General features: G+C 33.1%; 1 protein-coding gene across 1 annotated transcript in view; it reads left to right on the top strand.

Moving 5' to 3' along the window:
- The first annotated feature begins 9,345 nt into the window (after window positions 1–9,345).
- LOC131994848 (trichohyalin-like) overlaps window positions 9,346–27,000 on the top strand; it is a 54,499-nt gene continuing 36,844 nt past the window's right edge. The window contains exons 1-2 of the mRNA XM_059361786.1: window positions 9,346–9,480; window positions 9,592–11,173. Of these exons, the coding sequence (XP_059217769.1) occupies window positions 9,346–9,480; window positions 9,592–11,173 (1,717 nt within the window). The remainder of the gene's footprint in view (window positions 9,481–9,591; window positions 11,174–27,000) is intronic.

The following is a 27,000-nucleotide window of genomic DNA, read 5'->3' as shown; positions in this document are numbered from 1 at the left end:
TCAATTGATAAGGTCATGCAACGAATTAACATAATTTTACGGTCATTTCTTTTTTCTCCCTTTTAATCATCACATGGAAATCGTATGCTTACCTTGAGTATTTTTATTATATTTTTGAGTATGTATATATTTTCTTCCAATTGTGTGAATTTCATAGAAAGGTTTTTCCCCTTTATTTTTCCTTTAAACTCATTATCTTAACTGTGCTATTGTAATTTAATATCTTAGATTCTAAGTCTTATATGCAGTAATATCCAAAAGATAAGATCTCATAACTCTGCTTTGTAAATATGAACATAATAATGAACCAATAAAGATGAAATTGAAAATTGAATTGAAATTGTTTTGCTTTGTTTTATTTTATTTTATTTTATTTTATATTATTTTATTCTATTTCATTTCATTTTATTTTATTTTATTTTATTTTATTTTATTTTATTTTATTTTTATTTTATTTTATTTTATTTTATTTTATTTTATTTTATTTTATTTTATTTTGTTTTATTTTATTTTATTTTATTTTATTTTATTTTATTTTATTTTATTTTATTTTATTTTATTTTATTTTATTTTATTTTATTTTCTTTTATTTTATTTTATGTTTTTTTATTTTATTTTATTTTATTTTATTTTATTTTATTTTATTTTTTTATTTTATTTTATTTTATTTTATTTTATTTTCCACATCAATATTGTCATGCCTAATGGGCACCTTTTCTGCTCACCATTTTTTTCCAGCCATCTAGGAAAAAACCTCTTAATATTATCCTCCCTACCGCTCACTTTTTCCACTCACCACCATTGTCGACATACTCATAGATGGCCTAGGCACAAAAAAAGAACACCATTTGGACGGACAAAGCGTAGGTGTAGGTGTTACACTGTCATGGAATGATGTGTTCTGGAGTAATGTGGTGTGGTTGGTTTTTTGTTGTCTTATTTTTTTTTCTTGCTTTTGGAATACCTCTGCCAAACCTTATTTGGTTGGTCCATCCATCCATACAAATGACTACAGATTGTAAAGATTAACGTGTCCATTGGTCTGTAAACACACTCAACCTGGAGTAGTGGACAGGGAGACATTAAGAACTGCTAAAAGCTAAATGAGCATGGGTTTAGAATTTATGGTTGACAGAAATGGAAAGAAAAATTAAAAAAAAAAATAGTTTTTTTTTTTTTTTTTCGTAAGCCATTTTTCTTGTTGTTGGAAGTTGTTGTTTGGAATTGTTATGATGTTAACACATTTCGATTGATTTTTCTACTGGTATACCACAAAAAGGGGTTACGAATAGTTGTGAGTTGACAGCAAGGGATATAAAAGAGGACAGTGTATTGAGAAAAAGAAATTTTTAATTATTAAAAAAAAACAAAAATAATAAAACCTAAGGTAGCTACAAAATTAAGCTACAAAATGGGTTTTGCATTGTCTTTTAAGTAATAAAAAAATATATAATTTTTTTTTTTGGTTTGGATAAAATGAAAATATCTGGGCCAATTTGTTTCTTTTAAAGACAATAAATTTAAGATTTAAAATTTAAACTTTGTTAGCTTACAAATGTATTTGCCTTCTTTAAAGTTAGGAAAAATATTTTTTTTTGTTGATTTTTAAAAATAATTCTTTAAACCAAACAAAAGACTTAAGACACAAACTTTTTTAAATCTATAAAAATAGAAATATATAATTTTTTATTATTTTTTCAAATGTTGTTTTGTTAATCTGCATGTGCAATAAAGGAAATTAACCAATGATTTAAGGCTGTGTAAATATTTATTAATTTTTTGTTACAGTATTTTTATTAAACAAAAGACTTAAGACACAAACATGTCTGCCTATGACAACTTTAAAATAATTTTTTTTAGCTATGGTTATATACTTGGTTCGCATTAATAAGAGAACAGTTTCTCCCTGTTCTGAACAAGAATTGGCAATGTATCCATAGTAGTACACAAAGTTCAGGTCGGCCAAACTTTTTTTACATGTTCAACTTTCTGAATTGCAATACCTTTTTGTACTCTTATCCACTCATCGATTCTTCCTAATAATAATAATAATTTTTAATCAGATTTTTTTTGCAGTGAGATTGTAAATTACAACCTTTTTGATGTTTTGTGCTGTAAGATTCAATTTTAAGATATTTTAATGCAAAGATTTTATGATTTTAAACACACACGCAGACAGGCATCAATTTTATATTTAAGCTATGCAACTGAAGAAGAAAACATTAAAGTGTAGTTATCATAATAATTGCAGCAGTGTACAAAATATCTCTTTAAATCTTAAATCTGGCATAAATTTCACACAAAGCAAACTGGCAACTTGTGACACAATGTAATTTTGTACAATAAAAAGTGCGAGTACGAGGGTTGTTAAAAAAAATGTTGGAGTGTAAAAATGTGGATATATGAAAGAAAAAAAAAATGATAAAAATCGGGCATTGCCTGTGAATCTCAAAGAAAACAAAAGACTTAAGTCAGGAACTTGATTAATTTTTTTTATTGCAATATAGGAAAAATCTAAACTAATAAAGCGAACTAGGGTAATCTACTTCTTAAATATTTATTTTGCAATAAATATTTACTAAATATGAAAAAAATCTTAAAAAAATACAAAATTACAGATTTAAAAACAAAAGACTTAAGACACAAACTTGACATTTATATTTGATTTTTTTCTTTTTTTAAAGAGAAAACTGTCATAGGCGGACATGCTAACCTCTGCGCTACGGTGGCCTCCATATATAGGACAGCCTAATCAGTATACTTTTTATTTTAAACTTTAAGCATTAAAAAATTTGAAATTTTTTCATTGTTTGAAAAACAAAAGACTTAAGACACGAACTTGACATATTATTTAAATTTTCTTAAGAGAAAAGCAAAGCTAATGGATAGAACTGGGAAAACCTAAATTGTCAAGGTTCAAATTGAAATTCTAAGTAGAATAATGGTAAATTTCTTCCAAAACATAAGACTTATGACCTGAACTACCATATCTTCCTAAGCAATATTAAAAATTTTCCAATATTTTAGAAATCCTAGTGATGAAGCCTTTAAAATCCTCAACTTTATAAAGGCAAAAATTGAGAGCTACCCATATTTGTGTCATGTATATGTCAACAGCCCCTACACAGGCACATTGTAGAGCACAAGTGTATAGCAACAGCGGGCTGTTTCATGCGAGCTTAACATCATTGATAAAACAGTCGTTCAAGAAAAACTGGCAAGAATTTCCATAGCTTAGGGGGAAATATTTTGCGTTAAGATGAAGTTTTGTTGGGGGGGAATCAAAACAAAAAAAAAGACTTAAATAATCCACTCGATATGCACAAGCATCGATTGAAAAGCCAGCATAAGCATTCCCTGTGCCAAATTGCAAGGCACAGCAACAAGCATCACATTGAGCATCTTCGTCATCTCTGCATAACTTTTGAGATTGCAAATAGCGCTGACTGCCTGCTTGCCTGCCTGCCCGCCTGCTTTGCCACAAAAATCACCGTTTAGCTTGCTGGCTTTAGCCACCAGCAGTAATTTTAAAGATGACCATGCTGATGAAGGTGCTGCCCATGAGGTAGGGTAGTTGATGGTGGTAAGACAGGCAAGGCAGCAGCTTGCTGATGAGACTGCCAATGTTGATACTGATGATCATATATGGAGCTCATTTGCGTATCAAAAGATTTACATATTGAACAGTAGATGGGACCGCATTGTGGTTGTTGTTTTTGTTGTAATTTTCAAGCTTTGAGGCTGTGTCGCTCATCATAATCACAGTCATAAAGTATAACAACAACTGCTCAGTCGCCGTATGGCATAGAGGAAGAAATCTTTTGGGCTTTTGCCAGCCTGGCCATCTCTACTGGTTGCTTGGTCTTATCAGCATCGCACACGTACAGGAACTAAGTGTTGGTATTATCGTTGTAGTTGTTGCTGTTGTTGTTATTGTCCTCGAATTGAGGATCATTTCTTGTGGAAAGGCAGTGATGTCTATGGCCATGGCGATGGTGGTGGTGAGAATGCAGCCATGCATCATTTATGCTTAAATGTTTTAATGTATGGACATGTGTAAGCAAGCATGCCGGAAAGCCATAGCCAATGCGTTATAGAAAGACGCCTATTTGTGGCATTTAATGCCTCTGGAGTTAAATACCAACAAAAAATAAAGAAAAAAAGTTACCCGAGCCTTATATAAAAATGAGCAGCTACAAAAATATTATGCAGCACAATATAATAAGCGTGTTATACTCTAAACCATATCGACGAACTGAACAAGTAGGAGGTGCCATCTATCGACTGAATAAAACGACAAAGCCAAAGCTACAAAGACAGAGAGGAATGCAGGGCAAGAAGAAATAATAGTTCTAGCATGTGGCAAAGAGTAAAAGTTTGTAGAATTTTTTACGTATAGAATAATGTTTGGAATTTTCCTGCGAAACCCTTCAAGGAAAATAGGCAGAAATATTTCTTACATTGCAATGTTCTGAGTTACGCAAAGATAATGCAAGCAAGTAGCAAGAACCTAGGTGCACGATAAGAAGCATGTCATTTGGAATCAATATGGTAGGTAAGGGCCGTAATGGTCCAAATCGGACCAAAGATGTGCATCGGGAGTGTATTTCTAATTCGGTTTGGCTGTACTTTTATGTATGGTATTTTGTTGTGATTTGTAATAGTTATGGCTGGTATATCGGGTTGCCCAAAAAGTAATTGCGGATTTTTTAAAAGAAAGTACAATAGTTCAAAACAACCCCTTATCCTATATATGAAGCTTTTAGTTACAGATTGCAGGTCTTATCCCTGCTGAATGCCAGTTTGCATATGAGTTTTTGTGCTGACTGCACCATACACACCCATCGTTGAATTTTACTTCTGTAGCAGACGAAATCCTCTCCTTGTTGGCCTGACTTTTGCAATTACCTTTTTTAAGAAAAATATTTGAGAGACGACTTCTAACATTTCTTTTCATTGTGGAACTTTAAGGAATTGGATTTTGAGGATTATTAAGGATTTTCAGCCCTTTCAACCCATCATCGGCATATTGTCATGGAGACTTTTTTCTATGGAGATTTTTTGTTATGGAGTTTTGGTTTTGGAGAATATATGTAGTGGAGACTTTTTGTAGAGGAGAGTTTTTGTTATGGCAACTTTTGTAAAGTAGTCAACGAAAAGATTTTTTGTGATGCATTTTTTTTATAGAGACGTTATGTTATGAAGACTACATTGGAGGCTTTATTATGGAAAGTCTTTGGTAATGGAAACTTTTTGCTAGGAGAGTTTTTGTTATGGAGACTTTTGCAATGAACATTTTTGGAAATAGGATTTTTGGTATGGATAATTTAAGTTATGGAGACTTTTTCTTTATGAGAAATTTTTGTTGTGGAGAAATTATGTTAAGAAAACTTTTTGCTGTGGAGACTTTTTGTTATGGAAACATTGTTTTAAAGGCTTTTTGATATGGAGACTTTTTATTATTTTTTAGGATTTTTGTTGTGGAAACTTTTATGGATATAATTTATGAAGACTTTTGTTATGGAGACCTTTTACCTTTAAGTATTTTTGTTGTGGAGACTTTTATGGACACATTTTCTGAAGGGTTTTAGGATAGAGACTTTTTGTGGAGACTTTTAGCTATGGAGACTCTTTGTTATGAAAACTTTAACTATGGAGATTTTTGTTGTGAAGACTTTTTTGGATACATTTTATAAAGGTTTTTGGTATGGAGACCATTTAGCCTTAAGGATTTTTGTTGTGTAGACTTTTATGGACACCTTTAATGAGGGTTTTTGGTGTAGAGACTTTTTGTGGAGACCATTAGCTATGGAGACTCTTTGTTATGAGAACTTTTACTATAGAGATTTTTGTTACGAGAACTTTTTTGGAAACATTTAATGAAGGTTTTTGGTATGGAGACTTTGTCTTTGGAGATTATTTTTGGCGATTTTTTGTTGATGGGACATTTTGCTATATAGGCCTTTTTTGGAGACTTTTTAAGGGGGCATTTTGTTATGGGAACGTTTTGTTGCAAAGAATTTTTCTAGAGGCGGCATTTTGTCATGGAGACTTTTTGTTACAGAGATATTTTGTTATAGAGATAAATTGTTCTGGAGACTTTTTGTTTTGAGTTCTTTTGAAGGCTTTTGTTATGGTGACCTATTACGTTTTGCTACAAAGTCTTTTTATGAAGATGTTCTGATATACCGACGTTTTGTGATGGATATTATTTTAACGGAGATTTTTTGTTATGGGGCCTAGTTGCAATGCAGTCTTTTTATGGAGACTTTTTTTATGGAGTTTGCCCGTGTTCCTTAATGAAATGTTCATGGGCACATTTGCATTTGTTATGGTTTCTTTTTGTTGTGGAGGTTTTGTAGAGACATTAAGTTATGGAGAATTTTTGTTAAGGGGAAACAGGGGATATTTCCCTCATACCAATAAGTGCAGTCCGATTAAAGTTTAAGCTCAATGATAAGGCGCTTTCTTTTTTATGTCGAATTCAAACGGTGTGTAGCGTAGCGACACCACTTGGGAGAGACTCTTTAACAAGGCAGGATCCCTGATAAATGAAACCAGCATTAGTAAGGGGATAACCACCGTTGAAAGTTTTTCAGACTATTTGCTGATAAAACTTTTTGTTATGGGGTATTTTAGTTAATGAGTCTTTTTATGGAGTCCTTTTGTAAGGAAGACTTTTAGTTTTAGAAATATTTTTTATACGGAGACGTTTTGTTAAAGAGATTTTCAGATGGAGATTTTAATGACGTACATTTTTTGTTTTAGAGACTTTTAGTTAGGAATTCGTTTAGCTAAGGAGAATTTTTATGGAGACTTTTTGCTGTATTGACGTTTTGTTAGTTAAACCTTTAACTGTGGAGACGTTTTGTTATGGAGACTTTTCGTTATGGAAACTTTTTGTAAGGAGGCCTTTCAAGCTTTCTTAAACGAAACAAGTTATGGAGATTTTTTGTTATGGAGGTCTTTGTGAGGGAGACTTTTAGTTTTAGAAACATTTATATGGAGACGTTTTGTTTCAGATAGAGATAGATTTTAGTTATGTATACTTTTTGTTATGGAGACTTTTAGTTAAGAAGCCATTTAGCTGATGAGACTTTTTGTGCAGAATTTTGGAGACATTTTGTAATGGACATTAAGGAGACGTTTTGCTATCGAGACTTTTTGCTAGTTGGACTTTTGGTTGTGGAGACATTTTGTTATGAAGACTTCTTGTTATGGAGACTTTTAGTTATGGAGACGTTTGTAGTTCGGCCTTTGCGATTAAATCAGATTAGTTTCATAGAAACTTCCAGCTCGACCAAAATAGTCATAACTTCTTGCTTTGGAGAGATTTAGAATAGAGACTTTTATTTGTATATTTAAGCTGGCTTTTTTATGGAAACGTTTTGTTAAGATTTAGTTATGGTTACTTTTTATGGAGACTTTTAGTTAGGGGACGTTTTGATATGGAGACTTTTTGTTTGTTGGACTTTGGGTTATGGAGACATTCTGTTGTGAAGACTTTTTGTCATAGAGACTTTTTCTAATGTAGAATTTGAGAGAGAATGTTTGTTAAGGACAATTTTTATTAATGAGTTTGTTAAGGACACCTTTGTTGAAATGAGTTTTTTCTTTGGAGACTTATTTTTGTGAAGACTTTTTGTTATGGAGACTTTTTGTTATGGACACTTTTTTGTCAAAGAGAACTCTGGTTATGAAGATTTTAAGTTATGGAGACGTTTTTGACAATAGCCCCATACAAGATCTTTTTTGTTAGGGAGACTTTAAATTTTTGGAGAATTTTGTAAAGGACACTACTGATAAAAGGCTTTCTCAGGGTGAAATTTTTTTAAGGAAACTTTTTCAATTATATTTTTTCTAGTGTACATCTTTCATTTGGGTATTTAGGCAATGATGTTTTTTAATTATGAAATTATCAAAGTTGTTTTTTAATTATGAAGTCTTTAAAATTTTGGAGAATTTTCGATGTGGAGAACTTTGTTATAGATATTAGGTAAAGGGAAACTTTTTCATGACAATATTTTTTTGTGGAGACTTTTTTCAATAGGTCCAGAGCCATGACACGACATGACCTGCTTGAAATCACGGATTATACATGCAGTATTGGCGGCAATATACGTCCTCGTGTAATGCAATATACGAAATCCGTGTTGATGTTCAGCATATGGAAATTCTCCAACCTCAAATATTTTCACTACTGATGTTAAAAGGGAAATCGGGTTGTATGACTCGCCTTAGCTCATCACTCTCTTTGAGAGTGCCCAGAGACAAGTTTTTGACCTTTGTCAGCTACATCTAGATTACTTAGCACCAGTGAAAAGAATCCTTCAGAGAATCTCAAACTGTCCAAGTACCGATGAATGTCCTTTGTATCTAGATATGGGAGAGGTAGAGGTTAAATGGTGGCAGATATACCAACCCACCAGGGGTATTCTCTGTTATACCCTACGGGGCTTAGACTTCATATTCCGAAATTCCACATAAGACAGGTAAATACGCGACCCGTCGTTTTAGGTCTACATTGAGAAACTTATTGGCGTTGTCCTCACGCGTATCACCATATTGTAAGACTTCGAAAGGTCTAGAGCCACAAGGACTGTTCTACTTTAGGGTTTGACCTGGTTAGGACCACTGCTAATATATGCAGTGGTGGCATGCAAAGCATTCGTGGTGCTTTGCAAATTACGAAATCCATTACTCCAACGAGGATCGGGCGGGTTACTGTCTTGACAACTGATGGGAGAAGGTTATCGGTTCCTGCGATTCTCTCTTCTGCTCATTTTTCGGACATTGAGAACTTTGCAAGATTCTCAGAGACAGGTTGAGCACCTTGGTCAGATACTCACTTCGAGATTCTTCAGCATCAGTGCAGAGATTCCATGGGGGAACCTTAGATGACTTGGCACTACGGATGATATTTGTTTGATTTGAAAAATTGTGACGGTTGTTTATTAGATAGTATACCCTGGATGCGACGAATGGCTCTTTTTCTCCCCCCGTCACTCTTGGGATGCTCAATAAATTGACATTTGAACATATCTGATGCATTTGTGTTGATCAGTCACTTTTACTTCGCCAAAAGTGATTGAGGTTCTGTAATTTTTTTTACCAGGGTTCGAGAATTTATATTTTGGATTTTTTTTTTTATAGCATTGTTTATTTGGATAAAATTTTTTTTCAATGTTTTATGAAAACTGTCAATTTTTGTAGGATGTTATTCTTTCAAAACTTGATGTTTTCTTTTGTTATATTTTTTGTGTCTCTATTTGTTTGTTTGTTTTTTTTTTTCTCGTTTTGTGATGTAAATCTTCCATTGTAAATCCCATTCGCCCCTTATCCGTAATGACAAAAGCTGAACTGGACAATGTGAAGAAATCGATTGCAAAGCTACGTCGTCGCCATTTAAAAGATCTACGGAAAATCTTTCGCCTCAATGTGGAAATTGCCTATGAGAAAAGTCAGCAATTGGAATGTAAGGTGTTAAAAGAACTAAAAAAGCTGAAAGGCATTCAAAGCAAATTACGAAAAACTCGTTTGCGCAGAAAGCGCTATTTAAAGAAAATTAAAAAATTTCGAAAAAATTTAAAGAAAAAATTAAGCCTAAAGAAAAAGCTCGAAGATAAATTACAGAAAATGGAAGAAATGAAAATCAAAAGACTTGGACATTTGCAAAATGAAAGGCAGTTAAGAATTGCGTTGCGAATAGAACGTCTACAGAGACTTAAATATATGGCCACATTGAGTGAGGAGGACAGACAAATTTATCTGAAGGAATTAAAGGCTCAACGGAAAAGAAGAAAATTATTTAAGGAAAAAGGTAAACAAGAACATCCGGCAGTGAAACGTATAAGACGTCAAATAAGAAAAACGAAGGCGAAGAAGGATTTTTTGAAAGGCGATATTTTATCTTTGCGTTCCAGTATTGATCATTTTCATCAGATACGAGAGGCTTTAAGAGATACAAATAAAAGGTTTAGAAAAAAAGCCACAGATATTAGAAAAGTTTTGTTGACTGAAAAAATGTCTATGTCTCATCTAAAGGAGGTCAGTCAAAGTTTATTGAGTGGGAAGTCAAAGCAGAAACTACGTAGCCTTGGAGAAAATTCATACAAGGCATCTGACACAAAGTCAAATGATAAATTAGCGCTCTGTGATATACGCATAGAGAAAGCGCCAGCGGGGACCATGGCATCTAAGCGCAAAGGTTGTAAATTTTCAAAATTAAAAGAACTAGGCCAAGCCGCCAAACAAAGTAAAAAATCGAATGGGAAGAGAAAAGATTGGTCCTCCGCAGATATTGGACCTCCAGATTTTCATTCTATGAGAAGGTCTCGACGTAGCTCCACTAGGCCATCCACACATTTCCCTGAAGCCGAGTTCCAGGAAGAAAAGGAACTTGCCAATAAGCCCCAAACCTATGATCAAAAATATTTTCGCAATTTACTCAAGTCAAAGTCACAAATTATACGCCAACACTTGCAAACTGAGCGACAAATAAAAAAAGCCCAACTGGAGAAAAAACAAAAGGAGGCTCAAGAAGAGGAGAGGCAAAGAAAGCTACGTGAATTGGAGACTCGTAGAAAACGTAGATCCACATTTAATAAGGATAAAGAATTGGATAGGCTGTTGAAAGAAGCCCTTGAAGGTAAATTTAATCAAGCTGATGTTGTGCCAGCCGAAATGCCTGTGGTCAGTGAGGATATATTGAAAATGTCCACCAAAGGGGAAAAAATCAACATTTGGGATCTTATGCCTAGCAGAAAAATTGAAGAAAGTACATTAAAAGAAACATTGGAACATGAAAAATCCTCTAAAGAAGAAAAGAAATCCAGCAAATCCCGCCTTATAAAGAGAACTTCAAAATTGAGGAAAATAAAATCCCATGGACATTTGAAACTGGCTAAAACAACCGATTCTGAGGAATCAAATGTTGAAGATTTGACATCTGAAGTGACGCCAAGCCATTTATTGGATGGCAAAGATGGCTCCAAAGAAGATCAAAATGATGGGGAACCCCCTATTAAGGAAACCGTAGAAGAAGAGGCTCTTATGAAGTCTTTAAAGAAACGCAAGGCCAAAAGGAGGTTTCCCATTAGACGAAAGAAATTTTTGGAAATTTTAAGTGAAAAAGGTTATGACTCCGACAGCATTGTGATATGCAGTCCTTGCGGTATGGTCTTTTCAAAATCCGATGGTTGCTGTTGTAGTTTTCAGCCGAAAAGATGCGGGGAGGGTTGAGGGGAATGAGTTTGGTAGGCTGTTGATAATTTAAATAAATGTTGGCAAAATGTGATTGAATGTTATAAAATTAGAGTATTTCTAAAAAATAGAATTCAAAAAATCCCCAGGATACTCATGGGTTGCCCAAAAAGTAATTGCGGATTTTTCATATAGTCGGCGTTGACAAATTTTTTCACAGCTTGTGACTCTGTAATTGCATTCTTTCTTCTGTCAGTTATCAGCTGTTACTTTTAGCTTGCTTTAGAAAAAAAGTGTAAAAAAAGTATATTTGATTAAAGTTCATTCTAAGTTTTATTAAAAATGCATTTACTTTCTTTTAAAAAATCCGCAATTACTTTTTGGGCAATCCAATATATTTAAATTTGAACCGATTGGTATGATGTTCAATAGAACTTTTATGAGTTATAAAAATTTCTGAACCAATATTGCAATTATTGCTGAAAATTTGGGTCATATCTGTAGAATCCGTAGAATATGTATCTTTATGGGAGCTAAAACAGAATCTGAACCGATTTCTTCTTATATCCAGAGGCATCGTCTCTTGTCCCGAATATATCATATGTGCCTAATATCAAGTAAATCTGATTAAAATTGCGGTTTGAGGACAGTCGCTCCGTCTGTCTTTCTGTCTGTCTTTCTGTCCATGCGTCTCTCCGTCTATCTATAGGTCCGTCCGTCTTTCTGTCCTTTATTGTACCATTTTTCATTCGAATTGAACATGGTGCTTGTTGTTGTATGTGTTTATCTGTCCATCCATCTGTCTGCCTATAAATCTGTCAGTCTGTTCTTCTATCTGTCTTTCTGCCTATGCGCCTCTCCGTCTATTTATCGGTCCGTCCGTCTGGACCGATAGAGTACCATGTTAAATTCGAATGAAAAATGGACCAATAAAGGACAGAAAGACGGACGGACCTATAGATAGACGAAGAGACGCATGGACAGAAAGACAGACAGGAGAACAGACTGACAGACAGACGGATGGACAACAAGCACCATGATGGATTCAAATTAGAAATGCATGAAACAAGCTGCTTTCATCCCGAAGTTATAAAACTGAAAACATCAGAAAGAGCGGCTTGCTGGTCAGCGTCTAATATCACCAGGTTAGGAAAACGGGCGGTCAGACAGACAGATAGACAGATAGGTGCACAGAAAAACTGGGCTAAGCTCTGGCTACTACCAGGGTTAGCAGGAGGCGGATGGCTGAAAGCCTTCAGATATGGGTTAGCTGCGAAGAATAAGCGTCCCCTGACCAAGAGCAGCAGAACCCTAGGTCCTAAGAAGGGGTTCTGCGACATGAATGAATGGTGTACCCACATTCATTGGAATAAAAAAATAAAAATCAGGAGCGTCTTATCCATATTGGACGGCTTGCTGGTTAGCGTTTGATATCTCCAGCTTAGGAGACATGAATAGACCAACGGAAAACGGGCCATCAGACAGACAGATGGACAGACAAACGCGTAGAAAAACAAGGCTAAGCTCAGGCAACTACCGGGGTTACCAGGAGGCGGATGGCTGAACAACCTTCTGATATGAAGGTAAACTGCGAAGACTAAACGGCCCCTGACCAAGAGCAGCAGAACTCCAGGTTCTACAAAGGGGTGGGGTACACTTACATTCATTGGAATCTAAATTCAGGAGGGTCTGACTCATACTGGGCCGCTTGCTGGTCAGCGTCTGATATCTACAGGTTAGGAGAGGTTGTGTCAAAGGTCCTGGCGGCTAGGCGAAATAGGCAACGGGTGGGATCCCGGAAAAAACGGAAATGGAATAGTCTCAAGAGGAAAATTTAGTCACGGTATAGGGACTTTTAACTCCAGTAACGGTGGCTGAGCGTAAAGCGCAAGCAGGCTTCCCATCGTCGTAGACCCATTTTGTAGTCCTTCTAACTTTTTAGTCTTTTAGCGTTCTTCATCCACGTTCTTGACTCGTATTTGATGGTTATTGCTTAAATGGCTAACTGATGGACGATGTTTAAAGTTAGACATCATGTGTTAACAAACTACGATACCACACCCTGTGATCCTACGGATTTCGGGCTGTTTTACGCTCAGCCAGGCAGTTATTTTCTCACCTCTAGATTAGAGTCATTCATTTAGCATGACCTACTAGTTGGCAATACCAGAGCTTCGTCTATGTTGCTGGCAATGGCGTCTCACACCTGCCCTCCAGTATGTTCTCTGGTTTTCAATTTGGTTTCCTTAGTTAATCCTGGCCAATTTTCTTACTAAAACACGCTTTACCAAAACAAAGATTAGTTGAAAATCGGCTTGACCCACTTTATATAACCTATTTAAATTGGATTTCTTTTCAAAAAATTTTGAATTAAAATATCACAAATTCTTTGCTTTATGTTGCTGTGACGAAACAAAAAAATCAAAAGACTTAAGACACAAACCTTTGACAAAACTCCTCACCAACTACCGAATTGAAATATCCAAATTCAACATCATTTCAACATTCTTAAGTCTCAAGAATGATCTTTAAAATATCATAAATAGGCTCATTACGCAGCTTATAGACAAGCTGAAGGAAAACAAAAGACTTAAGACACAAACCTTAAACATAACACTTCACCCATTACCAGAAAAAAGAGAAGAAGAAGAAGAAAACAAAAACTTTTAAATTATGCATGTCCCACTTATTAACATGCACTAAATGTTTAATATGGAATTTCATAAAATGGCTTGAAATCAACAACAATAATGCATGTTAAGTGGAACTGCCACATATTTAACACCACAAATGCCACATTGATAAAACTAATTTTGATGAAGAGAAAAAAAAACTCCCATATTAAAAAAATCGCCTCATATTGGGTGATTTTCAAATGTAAATATTCTTTTGTTTGAAACAAACAATCGAAGACACCAACTCTCATCAACGCCAGCCATCATTGTCAGATTAAGAGTTTGTTGTTGATTTTTTTCTTCATCTTTCATTATTGTTAAGTTTGTCAATGAAGAAAAATGTTTGTTTGATTTTCCTTCCTCACTCCCTCTCTCTCTCTCTGTCAATCCATGGGTTAGAAAAAAAATCTGCGTTGGCAGTATTTAATGGTATTTTTGTCACTGCAAGACTCACTGTTGTTGTTGTTGTTGTTACAGAGAGATACAAAATACATATATCCCAGACTTGTTATAGATGACAAAAACAGGCGTACATTCCTTAACATTCTCAAGGCAATGATTGTTAACCACAAAACTAAATCACTGGCAATGGCTTTGGACCACACCACACCACACCATAGTGTGTAGCCAATAACACAGCAACTACCACAAGGTGTCAGTTCTCACTTAGCCATTGGAATTAACATAATTTCCATATAAATTATTTGTCTGAATTGATTTTAAAATTCAACCAAAAGAAAAGAAAGAAAAAAAAACATCTTAGTAAGAATTGAAAAAACGAAACGAAACCTGTAATAATTTAGCTTGGAGTATCAACAATAGGAAATGGAAATAGGTATGTAAAGATTAATATCAATGAAGAAAAGCAGACCCACTTTCGATGTTGGGTGACAAAATCGTCGGCCATAAATTCCCAAAAACGGGAAGGCTGGGAATTTGATATTTGAGATTGAAGATAAATTGCATAAATTAAAAAAGTGGACATTAGGCTTTGCGAAATATTTCGATATTCCTAAAAAGGGCCAATAACTTTCTTCAGGGAAAATAGAGATACTACAAGAAGTTGTTATGTCCTATGCAAACAAAAAATTGTTGAAATATGTGGGAGTTTCCAAATGGGGAGAGCTCTGTTTGTAAACTATTAATTATTGAGAAAAAAAAGCATCTTCTTAAAGGGCCATTAATTTTAGCCAAGCCTTATTAATTACAGCTTAGTTTTTAATTTATGAGATAACATAAAAATGGAACGTGCCACTAATAACAGCCAGTTTGGTTTTTGTTTTTATGCATGACTAGAAAGATTGAAATGCAAATGGGCCTTTAAAGTTATTCAATATGTTGCAGATGAGGTATAGGTAGTTTTGAGGGAAACTTAAAAACTTTTACTTTAGAAAATCCCAAGTTAAGCTTAGAGGCTTATTTAAACTGTGTGCTGACTATATAATACCCTGTGCCGACTATATAATGGGTTGCCCAAAAAGTAATTGCGGATTTTTCATATAGTCGGCGTTGACAAATTTTTTTACAGCTTGTGACTCTGTAATTGCATTCTTTCTTCTGTCAGTTATCAGCTATTACTTTTAGCTTGCTTAAGAAAAAAAGTGTAAAAAAAGTATATTTGATTAAAGTTCATTCTAAGTTTTATTAAAAATGCATTTACTTTCTTTTAAAAAATTCGCAATTACTTTTTGGGCAACCCAATAATACCTTTCACCTACCTTGTAATTAGAAATTGGGTATTATATCTAACTTGCTGACCCGGGGGGTGTTTTTGGGACAGGGGTGGACCCCCAGAAAATTGGTCCCGAAAATGGGTATCAATACCTGTCATTTAAGCTCCACATTGACATGGTCGGTATATATGGCCGATTGAGAGGTGTTTTGGGTATTATGGTGATCCCCCAAACAATAAGCCCGGAAAATATATCAACAACGTGCTCTATTTTCATATATCTATGTATTGGGTTGCCCAAAAGGTGATTGCGGATTTTTTAAAAGAAAGTAAATGCATTTTTAATAATACTTAGAATTAACTTTAATCAAATATATAATTGGCATTTAGTTCGATAAACTTTTTGCCATCTTCCTGGCAAATTTAGTGTTCCACGCTTATAGAACTTCTGGCCTTTATCTGCAAAAAACTGAACCAAGTGCGATTTTATAGCCTCATCATTGCCGAAAGTTTTACCATTTAAGGAGGTCTGCAAAGATCGATATACATGGTAGTCTGATGGTGCAAGGTCAGGGCTATATGGTGGATGCATCAAAAGTTCCCAGCCAAGCTCACTCAGTTTTTGGCGAGTGACCAAAGATGTGTGCGGTCTAGCGTTGTCCTGGTGGAATATGACACCTTTACGATTGACCAATTCTGGTCGCTTCTCCTTGATGGCTGTATTCAATTTGTCCAATTGTTGACAGTAAACATCCGAATTAATCGTTTGGTTCCTTGGAAGCAGCTCAAAATATACCACACCCTTCCAATCCCACCAAACAGACAGCATAACCTTCTTTTGGTGGATATCAGCCTTTGAAGTGGTTTGAGCTGGTTCACCATGCTTGGACCATGATCGTTTTCGACTAACGTTGTTGTAAACAATCCATTTTTCACCTCCAGTTGTGATACGTTTTAAAAACGGATCGAATTCATTGCGTTTAAGGTGCATATCACAAGCGTTGATGCGGTTTGTTAAATGAATTTCCTTCAATACATGTGGTACCCATATTAAAATTGACGCCAAACAAACAAATGTAAACAAAATTTCGCGCACTTTTTTTCTAAAGCAAGCTAAAAGTAACAGCTGATAACTGACAGAAGAAAGAATGCAATTATAGAGTCACAAGCCGTTGAAAAAATTTGTCAACGCCGTCTATATTACCGACAATTACTTTTTGGGCAACCCAATATATAGCTCACATATAAACCGATCGCCGGATTTGACTCTTTGAGGTTCAAAAGCCTTTGTTGGTGGCATATTTGGCTGAAATTTGTTACATAAAGTACACTTGGGTCCTCCCATACTTACTACGAATTCTACCCCGATAGGTTCATAAACAGATATAGTCCCCCTAAAAACCGATAAATCGATATGATTTCTTGAGACCATAGACAGTACCTGATTTGATTGTTATAGAATAATTCATACTGAGTTAGAAAGGGTACATCAAGCAGAATCCAGGGTGTTAGGTATCCTATGGCCGATTGCAAAGAGTAATCTCTGTCCGTTCTCAAACTGCAGATCTTTTACTAGCTTTTTTTCGATCTCATCCCAATTTCTTTCACTCAATAAATTTTTCGGTGTTTTTCTTTTAGTGATTTTTGTTTTTAAACCGTTAACTTTAATTGTAATAACTTTAAATAATTATTTTTTTTTTAATTTATTGTTTTTTTATTTTATCTTCATTTCCTATTAGTAATATATTGGGTTGAAAAATCCGCAATTACTTTTTGGGCAACCCAATATTATTGGCCAGAAGTTATCAAAAATAATAACATTTCTACATTTTTTTCAAATTCACTTAATCATCTCCCTCTCATCTATTTTCTGGCTTTTTACCATGTGAATGAAGTGTTTTTTTTTTCTATTCACTGCTCAAAAACCCCAGCTTTTTTTTTTGTAATGTGGTTGAATGGAAAACGGAATGTGGTGGTAATCAATTGTCCATAACGTTATTTGTCAGTGCAGGGAATACAGGTCTACATAACTGAGCATACGACCATCCCAATTGTTCTGCTCTACGTTCATAGCCACTCGTACACTTCTTACAACGAAGAAGTGAGTGTGACGGGCAAGTTTCCAGTTGTCAGTCTCAATGTCTGTCGGTCGGTCCGTGCCGAGGTTCCCTCCAGATAGAAAGATGCTTGGTGTTGGTGTTGTGGTGTATGCTACATGTGTGACTGTTGTTTGTTTTATAAATTAAAGTAAACTTTTTTTATGATTTGTTATTATGGTTGATATGGTGTCGTTGCTGTTGCTGTTGTTGTTGTTTACATTATTATGGGTATTGATTTAAGTAATGATTTCTAGTGGAGCAGCTTGCCAGTGCTGTGGAATATGCTGAAATATGGTGTGGTATGTGATTGTCTTGTTACCTTATTATGCTTTGACTTTATTTCTATTTCCATTTTTTGGTATTTTTTTTTGTTTTCTCAAATACGATTAAATGTTGCCATATAATATCTAAAGTAAATAAAAGAAAGAAAACAAACAAACAAACCAAAAATTACTCTCAAATCGAATTTGTATTATTTACCCAAAGGATTAAGTTTTGAGGGCTTTAAGGTTTGCTGACATATCATTCACACACACACACACACACCCATACTCCCATATACCCTTAACTCAATGGTCACATAGTTACTTTAATTAATTGTATGGTAATTGTAGCACAGACACTGAAAATGAAAAGAAGCCGGAATGAAATGTGGGCGCTTAAGCCTATGAAAGATAACAAGATTACGGTATTATTGCTGGCGACAATAATGAAATCAACCAAAAATAGTTGCTGGTTGATTTTTTTTTTGTAATGATAGATTTTGTGAATGGAGAAAATGTTGGCTGGTTAAATAAGGAGGGATTTATTGAAAATTGTTTCGTAATTATTTCATAAAAGATTTCCCATTGGGGAAAGTTGATAAATTGAGGATGATTGATAATAGTCAATAATTGAAAAGAGGTGAGCCAGAAGAAAAAATAAAATAAAATAAAACAAAAAAAATATATTAAAATAAAATAAAGTAATATAAAATAAAATTAAATAAAATAAAATAAAATAAAATAAAATAAAATAAAATAAAATAAAATAAAATAAAATAAAATAAAATAAAACAAAATAAAATAAAATAAAATAAAACAAAACAAAACAAAACAAAATAAAAAAAAATTAAAATAAAATAAAATAAAATAAAATAAAATAAAATAAAACAAAACAAAATAAAATAAAATAAAATAAAATAAAATAAAATAAAATAAAATAAAATAAAATAAAATAAAATAAAATAAAATAAAATAAAATAAAATAAAATAAAATAAAATAAAATAAAATAAAATAAAATAAAATAAAATAAAATAAAATAAAATAAAATAAAATAAAATAAAATAAAATAAAATAAAATAAAATAAAATAAAATAAAATAAAATAAAATAAAATAAAATAAAATAAAGTAAAATAAAATAAAATAAAATAAAATAAAATAAAATAAAAAAATAAAATAAAATAAAATAAAATAAAATAAAAGAAAAATAAAATAAAATAAAATAAAATAAAATAAAATAAAATAAAATAAAATAAAATAAAATAAAATAAAATAAAATAAAATAAAATAAAATAAAATAAAATAAAATAAAATAAAATAAAATAAAATAAAGTAAAATAAAATAAAATAAAATAAAATAAAATAAAATAAAATAAAATAAAATAAAATAAAATAAAATAAAATAAAATAAAATAAAATAAAATAAAGTAAAATAAAAATTAAATTAAATAACTTTAAATAAATGTAAATAAAATAACAAAAAAAATAAAATAAAATATAACAAAAATAAATAAAATTTAATTTAAATAAAATAATATAAAAATCAAATAAAATAAAATAAAATAAAATAAAATAACATAACATAAAATTAAAAAAAATAAAATAAATTAAAATAAAATAAAAAGAAAAAGAAAAAAATAAAATAAAATAAATCAAAATAAAATAAAATAAATAATTATATTTTATATTAAAAATCAATTTGTGTTTGTTTACTTCGTATAGTCTCAAAAACGGCTGAACCGATTATCTTGAAATTTTCACAGATTGCGTAAGTTGGTCTGGAAGGAAACATAGCCTATATAATTTTTTGATATCGGAAGGATGCTCTCTCTAATGCCAAAACACCACCCAAAATCAGAAGTGGACCGACCCGGACAATATGGGCATTAAATTAATTATTAAATAAATAATTATTAAAATTTGAGTCTTAATTCTCAAACAGACATATTGGACGTACATGTCAATATGGGACTCAATTGAAAGGTAGTCGGGAGTAGATTACGAATCTGGCATTAAAAATCAGGTTGAAGTATTGGGGATTACTCCAAACCCCTGAGAAAGCCTCAAATGGGCATATTAGCCAATCAGAATTATTGGGTTGCCCAAAAAGTAATTGCGGATTTTTCATATAGTCGGCGTTGACAAATTTTTTCACAGCTTGTGACTCTGTAAATGCATTCTTTCTTCTGTCAGTTATCGGCTGTTACTTTTAGCTTGCTTTAGAAAAAAGTGTAAAAAAGTATATTTGATTAAAGTTCATTCTAGGTTTTATTAAAAATGCATTTAGTTTCTTTTAAAAAATCCGCAATTACTTTTTGGGCAACCCAATATATGGGACTCGATTTGTTTGTGTGTTCCGTATAGACTCAAAAGCGACTAAACCGATTTTCTCGAAATTTTCAAAAATTGTGTAGGTTGGTCTGGATGGAAACATGGGCTATATAATTTTTTGATATCAAAAAAGGGACTCACCCTCCCCTGTACCCCACAAATACCACCAATATCAAAAATGAACAAATCCGAACAATATGGGTATCAAATGAAAGGTTTTCGGGCTTAGATTACGAATATTGCAAAAACAAATTAAAATCTATGTAATGGGAGCTGTCCCCATACCCAAGAACCCCATAAATGGCTATATGGGACTCAAATGAAACAATTCGGGAGTATACTAAGAAAATGACATTAAAATTAATGTTGAATTATATAGGTGGCGCTTTACCTCTTAAAAAAGATATTTCACCCATCATGACAATATGGGACTCTAATAAAAGTTGAAAAGGAATCCAGTGTTGGGTCCAAGTATTTGTGGGTAAGCCTCAAACACCCCCTAAACTGAACTTATTTCCCGAACATATCAATACGGGGCTCAAATAAAAGGTGTTTGGGAGGAAAGAACGAATTTGGTACCTATTTTAAGGGGAAAGTGGCGGAGTGCCTACCCAGCTCCTGCCTTAAGACGTACATTTTTTGTCGACCATAGCAGTTTTGGGCTTAAATGAAAGGTAATTGGCAGCACAGCATGACATCCCTTCGCCGGTTTGCCTTTTATATTTTGGGATTGGACAACCCTTGGGGTGCAATCCGTCAACTGACAGCTCTATCCTAAAGCTTGATATTTTTGAGGTCATACGTACACAGAACATTTTGACATACGAGCGCTATTTGTGTTGTTTACAGTAACTTGAAAGATTCATCTCGACCAAAATATGGAATTAAATCGTGAACATTTTCGTGCGATTACTTTTTACAACTTTCGACGTGGATTAATTCAACAACAGTGCATCGATGAACTTAATTGAATTTTTGGCGATGAATGTGTTCTCTAATCCCAAAATATAAAAGGCAACACTCGTATTTAGCGAAATGTTTGCAATACCATCCCACCCCCCCAAAAAAACAATCTCCGTCAAATGGATATATAGACCAATCACGATAATATGGGGCTCAAATAAAACAGGACTAGCCGCTTGAAATTTTGCACAAATACTTCTTATTAGTGTAGGTCGGTTGGTATTGTAAATGGGCCATATCAGTCTATGTTTTGATATAGCTGCCATATAAACCGATCTGGGGTCTTGACTTCTTGAGCCTCTAGAGTGCGCAATTCTTATACGATTGGAATGAAATTTCGCACGACGTGTTTTGTCGTGATATCCAACAACTGTGCCAAGTATGGTTCAAATCGGTCCATAACCTGATATAGCTGTCATATAAACCTATCTTGGGTCTTGACTTCTTAAGCCTCTAGAGGGCGTAATTCTTATCCGATTGGAATGAAATTTTGCACGACGTGTTTTGTTATGATATGTAACAACTGTGCCAAGTATGGTTGAAATCGGTCCATAACCTGATATAGCTGTCATATAAACCGATCTGGGATTTTGACTTCTTGAGCCAGTAGAGGTCGCAATTATTATCCGATTTGCCTGAAATTTTGTACGACAGATCCTTTCATGACCATCAACATACGTGTTGATTATGGTCTGAATCAGTCAATAGCCCGATACAGCTCCCATATAAATCGATCTCTCTATTTTACTTCTTGTGCCCCCAAAGGACGCAATTCTTATTCGAATAGGCTGACATTTTACACAGGTCTCCAACATATAATTTAATTGTGGTCCAAACCGGACCATATCTTGATATCGCTCTAATAGCAGAGCAAATCTTTTCTTATATCCTGTTTTGCCTAAGAAGAGATGCCGGGAAAAGAACTCGACAAATGCGATCCATGGTGGAGGGTATATAAGATTCGGCCCGGCCGAACTTAGCACGCTTTTACTTGTTTTAATTTACTCCCTTCAAGATATATTTGGTTACAAAGGTCGCCTTGATTTAAGGTTTTGGATAATTCGACACTTTTTTTTTAAGATTTTTGTTTTTTATTCTCAATTACATCTACAAAATGAACACTTGGAATGCTGCTTAAAGTAGGGCATCACCATCAGCATCACTATTTCTACAACTAAGGTGCGATTGTGGCACTTTGGCCTCACCCATTATTTACCAATAAGATTATAAGTGTGGTATGATGACTGTTTTTTTTTTTGCTTTTCTAGTATTCAGCCACTCTTCTTGTTGGTAAAATGATTATTTGATTATTTTGCATATTGTCTTTTGGACATACATTTTTCATTAGAGCCAAGAGGAGGGCTACAAATGAGATAGAGAACAACAATAATAAGGAAAAATAACAATAACAATACCAAAAGCAAAAGAAAAACAAAAAAAAAATAAAAATAATGATTTTCAAGTTTATGTCAGTGTGGCAGGAATTCCAAATACCAATCAATTCCACATGCAAACACACACACACAGCAGCCCTGTCCAAACACCATAATAAAGTCAGCCAGTCATTCATGGTAGCTGAAGGCTTTTAACAACGGGTAAATGTCAAAAGTAGTGTGACTTATGAATTAACTTTTCGATGATCCGATACAAGAATGTCGCCTTTTTCCATATTTTTCTTAATTTAAAAGCTACAAAAGAAGTCAAAATGATACAGGTATTCATTTGGGAGTGTGTGTTTATGAGTTTAAACCAAAAAACACATAATCAAACTTAAAAGAATTGGGTTACTTTCAAATTAACCATGCAGCTTAGGTTACTTGTCTCTGGGGGTACTCGCTGTTGCACTCTTCCAACCAGTCCACACACACACACACTGAGCAGATTATCAATAAATTCTTAGAAAAAAAAATATGTGGTATCGCATGTAAACGACTGGCTGTCACTCAAGTGTGGGAGCGTCAAATAATCAATGTTAATATAAAATAATCTTGATCTCGTAAAAAGAGAATAGCCGAAACAGACAAAGACAAAAAAAAAAAACAAAAACGCCCCAATGTGAGGAGACAAAATAAGAAATTATCTTAGCCGCTCCTTTAAGCATCTCTTTACAGCTTGGCATGAGTTTTTTTTTTGTGTTTGGGTTTCGCTTCCGAGCCATATATGAAGCCATAAACATTCAAACAAACAATCATGTCCATATGTACAATATGTGCTCTTTTATGCATCTTTCAAAATATCAAAACATCTTTTCGTGGTAATCCATGTGTGGTGGCAATCATTTAATATAGCCAAGTGATTAGTGAACCACAAACAAAAGACTTAAGACACAAACGTAAGCATATGAAAATTGTTTAAATGTGAATGTGGGTAGGTAGGCATGCAAATGACTTTCTGGGGGATTTTGTATTTTGGAGAAAATTGAAAATATAGCAGACGAGAAGTTGTTGTGTGAAATGTTACACAAATGGTTGCTTCATTGCTTGTTTGTGGTATTTGATCAATCATTTTAGAGATTTCCTACACTCAAGGAAATTTGTTAATCCAAATAGCAAAAAAGTTGGCAAATTTGTATAATGAAAATGGGAAAGCAAATATGACTGCTGTTTTAGCAAACATAAAAGTGTTGCTTAAGCAAAGATTGACAAAAGTTGTTGCTACGATAAACCACAAACAATGTTATGATGATTTCCATCATATTATTTTATTCTATGTACTAGCCGAAACGGGCCCGCTCCGCTGCTCCTTCTTTAAGTCTCTAATATCTTTTTTGGATGGGTACACTTCACCCTGAATGCGGATATCGAATTGGTGCCAGTGTAGCCTATCGGACAAAGCGGTATTTATCCCCTCTAAATGTTGGCGACATTTGCAAGATACAATGCCATGTCAATGCCAAGGTCCCTTATCATTGAGTTTTAAACTTGAATCGGAAAGCACTCATTGAGGTGTGAGAATTTGTCCCTTCTCAATTCCTGGTGGTAATGTTCTCATTAGGAGTGAAATGGCACCTCATACATTTCGACACTGGGTACTGGGACCCAAATTTCAATACCATATTCGTATTCTACTCTCCAATACCTTTCATTTGATACCTATATTGTCCAGATCGGTCCACTTTTGATTTTGGGTTGCATTTTTGACATAAGGGGAGGGTCCGTCCCCCTTCCAATAACGAAAAATTATATGGCCTTTGTTTCCTTCCAGACCAACCTACACAATAAGCGAACATTTCGAGAAAATTAATTCTGCCGTTTTTCAGTCTATACGGAACAAACAAACCGATATTCGTGATTGGCTAATGTGCCCATTTTGCGCGTTTTTGTGGGGGTGGGGTGACCCCCAATACTTCGACATGAATTTGTATGCCAGAGTCGTTATCTACTCCCGCATACTTTTCATTTGATACCCATATTGTCCAGATCGGTCCACTTTTGATCTTGGGTTGCGTTTTTGACATAAGGGGGAGGATCCGTCCCCCTTCCGTTATCAATAAACTATAAAGCCAATTCCTACTTCCTGACCATATGCGTAAACTACTCCCGAATACCTTTCAATTGGCCCCATATTGTCATGATCGTCAAAGAAATCTATTTTAAAGGTTTTTTGGAGCTGGGGCGGCCCCCCAGGAGGTACCTGGACCCAACTATTATTATGAAATTCGTACTCTACTCCCGAATACCAGTCATTTGAATCCCATATTGCCCCGATCGGTCCACTTTTATTTTTGGATAGTACTTTTGGGGTAAGGGGAGGGTGGGAGGTTTAAATTAAATTTTATTTATTTTTGTTATATTTTATTTTATTTTTTTGTTATTTTATTATTATTATTTAAATTTATTTAATTTAATTTTTATTTTACTTTATTTTATATTATATTATTTTATTTTATTTTATTTTATTTTATTTTATTTTATTTTATTTTATTTTATTTTATTTTATTTTATTTTATTTTATTTTATTTTATTTTAATTTATTTTTATTTTATTTTTTTATTCTATTTTATTTTATTCAATTTAATTTAATTTAATTTTTATTTTATTTCATTTTATGTGATTTTATATTTTTTTGTTTTATTTTATTTTTATTTTTATTTTTATTTTTATTTTTATTTTTATTTTTATTTTTATTTTTATTTTATTTTATTTTATTTTATTTTATTTTTTTTTTATTTTATTTCATTTTATTTTATTTTATATTATTTTATTATTATTTTTTTAAAACAATAAAAAATCAATTGTGAAATTTTAAGGTTTGTTTCTTAAGTCTTTTGTTTTGTAACTCATGAAAGTGAAATTTCTTCAAAAATTAACCAAAAAAAAACCCCCTTACCTTCGTGTGGTGTCTTAACAATTGCTTACATTAATAACAACAACCATTAACCTTGAAATTGGATACTTCCACAACAAGGCATATATTATTTATTGTTCCCTGTGGTAGAATATGGTCATTTTCTTTTCGTTGAGTCATTTTTTCGATTCCTCTCTGAGTGATTGATATCAATGTTTTTAATTGCTTTAAATGTCCATTAAAGCAAACAGGAAAGAATGAGAATTAAAAAAAATGAACTCGAAAACACATTTAAGACTAACCACTTAACAATATGGGGAATCATTAGCAAAAATATTGCAAATATTTCGGTCAGAGAAATACATCAAAACAAAAGCCCAGGCAAAACTGACAAGAACTATTTGAAAATTACTTTTAATTACTTTTACCGAAAAGCAAAGATGATGAGTATATGGAAGGAAAAGAGAGATAGATGATTGTGACGCATTGAGGGAAGGAAAGAAAAATGTATATGAGCTTGCAGATTATAAAACCATAAAGGCCAGATGATTTTCAGCCTTAATTTGTCATTTCTTGAAAATGTATACAAAAACGAGAAGAACATGAATCGCAAGCAACAATGCTTTTAAAGTGCTCGAAATTCCTGCCGCTAAGAGTATAGAAAGAAAATGTCTGTGACCAAGAAAACTCCCATAAAATTTATTTGCTTTTTGCTGGCTTTTAGTTTTTTTAGTTTTATGTTTATCTTTTGCTTTGTTGGCCTGAAATTCACTTTATTTACCATCTCCTGTGTAAGTAAGACTTTTATGTCGCTTTGGTCTGTTTTTGAGTTTTTTTTTCACCAGTGCGCAAAAACATTTGTCATTCGGACCACTTTGCATTCCTTGGCAGGACTGATTCCTGCTCAGTGGCGGCGTTAAAAGTTACATATACAATGCGGCAACATACATTTATATGTGGCATTGTGACGTTTTAAGTATTTCATGTTTTCGGGAGTCCCAAATGAAAAGAAGTTGCATGTGTTGCATGTTAGGTATAGAATTTTTATTGGTTGTGGGGTATAGAATAATAGGGTGGTATGAAGTCAATAAAAATCAACAAATATGTGTAACACTGTTTTTGGATAGTATAACACTTATAGAAAACTGTTATACAACTTTCATACTTTGCCATAAAACTAATATTGTGAAAATGATAGATTATATGCTTGACATGATAACACAAATATTAGTTTTGAACTTGTATAACAGTTAAATATTACGTTACGTAATGTTATTACACTATCTTAAATTGGTAAATTAACTAATAGATGCCACAGTTCATTCGAACTCCAAATATTATATGAGATTGTATTGTTTTTGGAATTGTATAATACATATACGAAACTGTTATACAACTGTTATACATTAATTTAGAGATCATATTTAAAAATTCATTGATGATTTTCTTAATATTAAACCGAATTTTTGATTTTTGAAATTGTATTAGAGTTAAAGTTCAAAAATAGTT

The sequence above is a fragment of the Stomoxys calcitrans genome, chromosome 2 (genome assembly GCF_963082655.1).
Source record: "Stomoxys calcitrans chromosome 2, idStoCalc2.1, whole genome shotgun sequence".
Classification (NCBI taxonomy): Eukaryota; Metazoa; Arthropoda; class Insecta; order Diptera; family Muscidae; genus Stomoxys; species Stomoxys calcitrans.
The sequence above is the reverse complement of the archived record's forward strand: the minus strand, read 5'-3'. Positions and strand labels throughout refer to the sequence as shown.